At 36.9% G+C, this 3,009-nt stretch overlaps 1 protein-coding gene across 1 annotated transcript; it reads right to left on the bottom strand.

Annotated features, from left to right (window-relative positions):
- Window positions 1–889: 889 nt before the first annotated feature.
- On the bottom strand, window positions 890–2,329 carry LOC131650244 (uncharacterized). Its single transcript, XM_058919967.1, has one exon. The coding sequence runs from the start codon at window positions 2,327–2,329 to the stop codon at window positions 890–892; it is 1,440 nt and encodes a 479-aa protein (XP_058775950.1).
- Window positions 2,330–3,009: the final 680 nt, after the last annotated feature.

Raw genomic sequence — 3,009 nt, 5'->3', positions numbered from 1 at the left:
AACCTTTCATGTGAGGAGGATAACCTAGGAAAATGGATTTTCTTGCTTTAGGGTCTAATTTGGTTCTGTGTACATTAAGGCTCGAGGCATAACAAAGAGAACCAAAGACTTTGAAAGAAGAAATCTCAGGAAGTTTGTCATGGAAAATTTGGTATGGTGATTTATTGTTCAGAATGGTGGAAGGTACTCTATTAATGATGTAAGTAGCATAGATTAAGGTATAAGACCAGTAAGGTTTAGGTAGTTTGGATTGATACAATAAAGCTCTACCAACATTGAGAAGATGTTGGTGTTTTCGTTCTACCCTCCCATTTTGTTGGGGGGTTTCAACACATGATTTTTGATGGTTAATACCATGAGTAGCATAGAAGGAAGTGAGCATGAATTCAGGGCCATTATCTGTTCTTAAGATCTTAGGGGTGATGTTATGTTGATTCTGAATCATTTTAATGAATTGCTGAATTTTAGGAGCTACCTCAGATTTGGATTTAAGGAGCACAATCCATACAAAACGAGTAAAGTCATCTAGAATAGTAAGAAAATACTTGTGATTATGAATAGATGGTACAGACAAAGGACCCCATATATCTAAATGGAGCATTTCAAATTTAGAGTTTGCAATATTGGAACTATGAGGAAAGGGAAGTTTCTTATGCCTAGCTAAATGACAAATGTCACAAGTAGCCTTAGAATCAAATGACATATTGGGATAGAGTGAAGACATGTGGTTGAGATTTTTATTAGAAACATAACCTAATCGAAAATGCCATAGAGCATTGCTAGGAAGAATTGTCTTGACACTGGTGGAATGAATGTGAGACATGTTGGTATTGGTGAGAGCACCCTTAGGAGAATAGGCATTTACTTGCAGTCTATATAGGCCTCCAATCTATCTACCCAAACCAATCATCTTCAGGTTGTTCATATCCTGGAGAAAACAAGTGTGAGAAGAGAATTTAGCATGGCATTTCAATGACTGACACAATTTGGAAATGGAAATGAGATTGAGGTGAAAATCATTAGAATACAAAACATCTTCCAAATAGAGATCAGAAGAGAATTGTACAAAGCCAGCTTGATTTACACAAACAGAATTACTATTAGGAAGAGTAATGTAAATAGGATTAATGGCATGAATAGAGGTAAAAAGAGAAAGAGATGAGCACACATGGTCATTTGCACCAGAATCAAGTATCCAATAATTGGCTCGAGCAGATGAACTAAAACTGTTACATACAATACCTGAGAGATCCTCATTAGGAGTAGAAGTAGTCATCAAAGTAAAGATAGATGCAGTAGTGCTAGGAGTGGTAGATGGGATCAAGTTAACTTGTTGAAGTAATCCAATCAACTGATCATATTGAGCTTGAGAGATGTTGGTAGCACTAGCAGCAGATGAAATTGTTGTAGAATTCTCAGGTGTATGATCAACATCAGATGTATGAGTTGTGGAAGCATTAGCTTGTGATTTGTTTTTGTTGAAATTAGGGTGACCATGCTTTTGATAACAGAAATCCACAGTGTGGCCAGTTCTATGACAAAAGGTGCATTGGCGAGGAGGATGCTTATAATGAGGAGATTTGCCTTTGGACTCAAAACGTTGAGCAGCATTCACCATGAGTGCAGACTCATCTTCAGTAACACTAGCAGAATTATGATTACTCTCTTCTTGCACTACTAAGGAATATACCTTGTTAATTGGTGGCAAAGGTTCCATGAGCAAAACTTGAGTTCTAACCACTGAAAAACGTTCATTAAGACCAGTTAAGAATTGCATAACCTGATCTTCAGCACGATACGCACGAACATTCTGCATAGCAAGGCAACGACATTGTTGAACACACGAGCATGATGAAAGTGGACGGTGTTCATTGAGCTCTTCCCATAGTCCTCTTAACTCAATGAAGTAATCCATAACAGATCGTGACACTTGCTTCAAGTTGTTGATCGAAGAACGAAGATTAAAAATGCGAATACGACCAGCTTTTGAAAAACGCTCACGTAAATCAATCCAAACGTCAATTGCATTAGCATGAAATACGATAGTTGAAGCAATTTGTTCAGAAACAGAATTCAATAACCAAGAATGAATCAAATGATTGCACCTTTCCCATTGATTACGATTGAGATCTTGATGTGAAGGAATATCAAGATCGCCATTGATGAATTGAAACTTGTTCTTCGCTCCCAACGCTCGTTGCATAGACTTACTCCATGCAAGATAATTGGAACCATTGAGTTTTGGTGAGATGCAAACAGAGTTTGGTCCTTCACTTGGATGGATATAGTAGGGTGAGTCAATATCAGGTGGTGCAACACGCGGAGGCATGATGAGAAATCAAGAACACTGGATCGATGAGAAAGAAAAATCCAAAAGAAGGAATCGGAACGAAGAAGAAAAGAAGAACAGAAAGTTTCAGAAAAATCAAGAAGCAAGATCTTGATGAATGAGGCAAACAAAGAAGATGAATGAAGCAAGGATATGTTCAACTGATACCATATTATGAATTGAAAGAAATGAAACTTGCTTCATTAAGAAGATAGAGAAGATTACAAGTTGTTTATATACACAACTAAGTGATGCATGTTTAGCTTATCATGCACTGCCTATATACAATCTTAAACTACTAACTAACTTCCAGCTGTATCACTAATCAATCAGTTAGGTAGTTACACTCTCTCCATTTGTGTCTTCATTGTTGCTTGCTGCTGAAGGAAGCTCAGGTTGTAACATATAGTTTAAATGGAAAAAAAAATTAAGGACATAATGCTAGAGGATTTCAAAAAAAGGTTGTTTCATGCTATGTGTTGGAATTTTTTCCCAAAATACTTCCGATTGTTCTAGTTTTCCTCTTTTGGGGGCTTGTCCCTTTCATGGCATTAAAGAATATGTGACCTTTGTTTGATGGATTATATATGATGAGATAAGACATTGGAGTACCCTCGAACAAAGCACATGGTTGTCAAAGCAATATATATTCCTTTTTAGCGTAAGTTGCAAACAATGAG

Source organism: Vicia villosa, linkage group LG1, assembly GCF_029867415.1.
Source record: "Vicia villosa cultivar HV-30 ecotype Madison, WI linkage group LG1, Vvil1.0, whole genome shotgun sequence".
NCBI classification, from domain to species: Eukaryota; Viridiplantae; Streptophyta; class Magnoliopsida; order Fabales; family Fabaceae; genus Vicia; species Vicia villosa.
The sequence above is the reverse complement of the archived record's forward strand: the minus strand, read 5'-3'. Positions and strand labels throughout refer to the sequence as shown.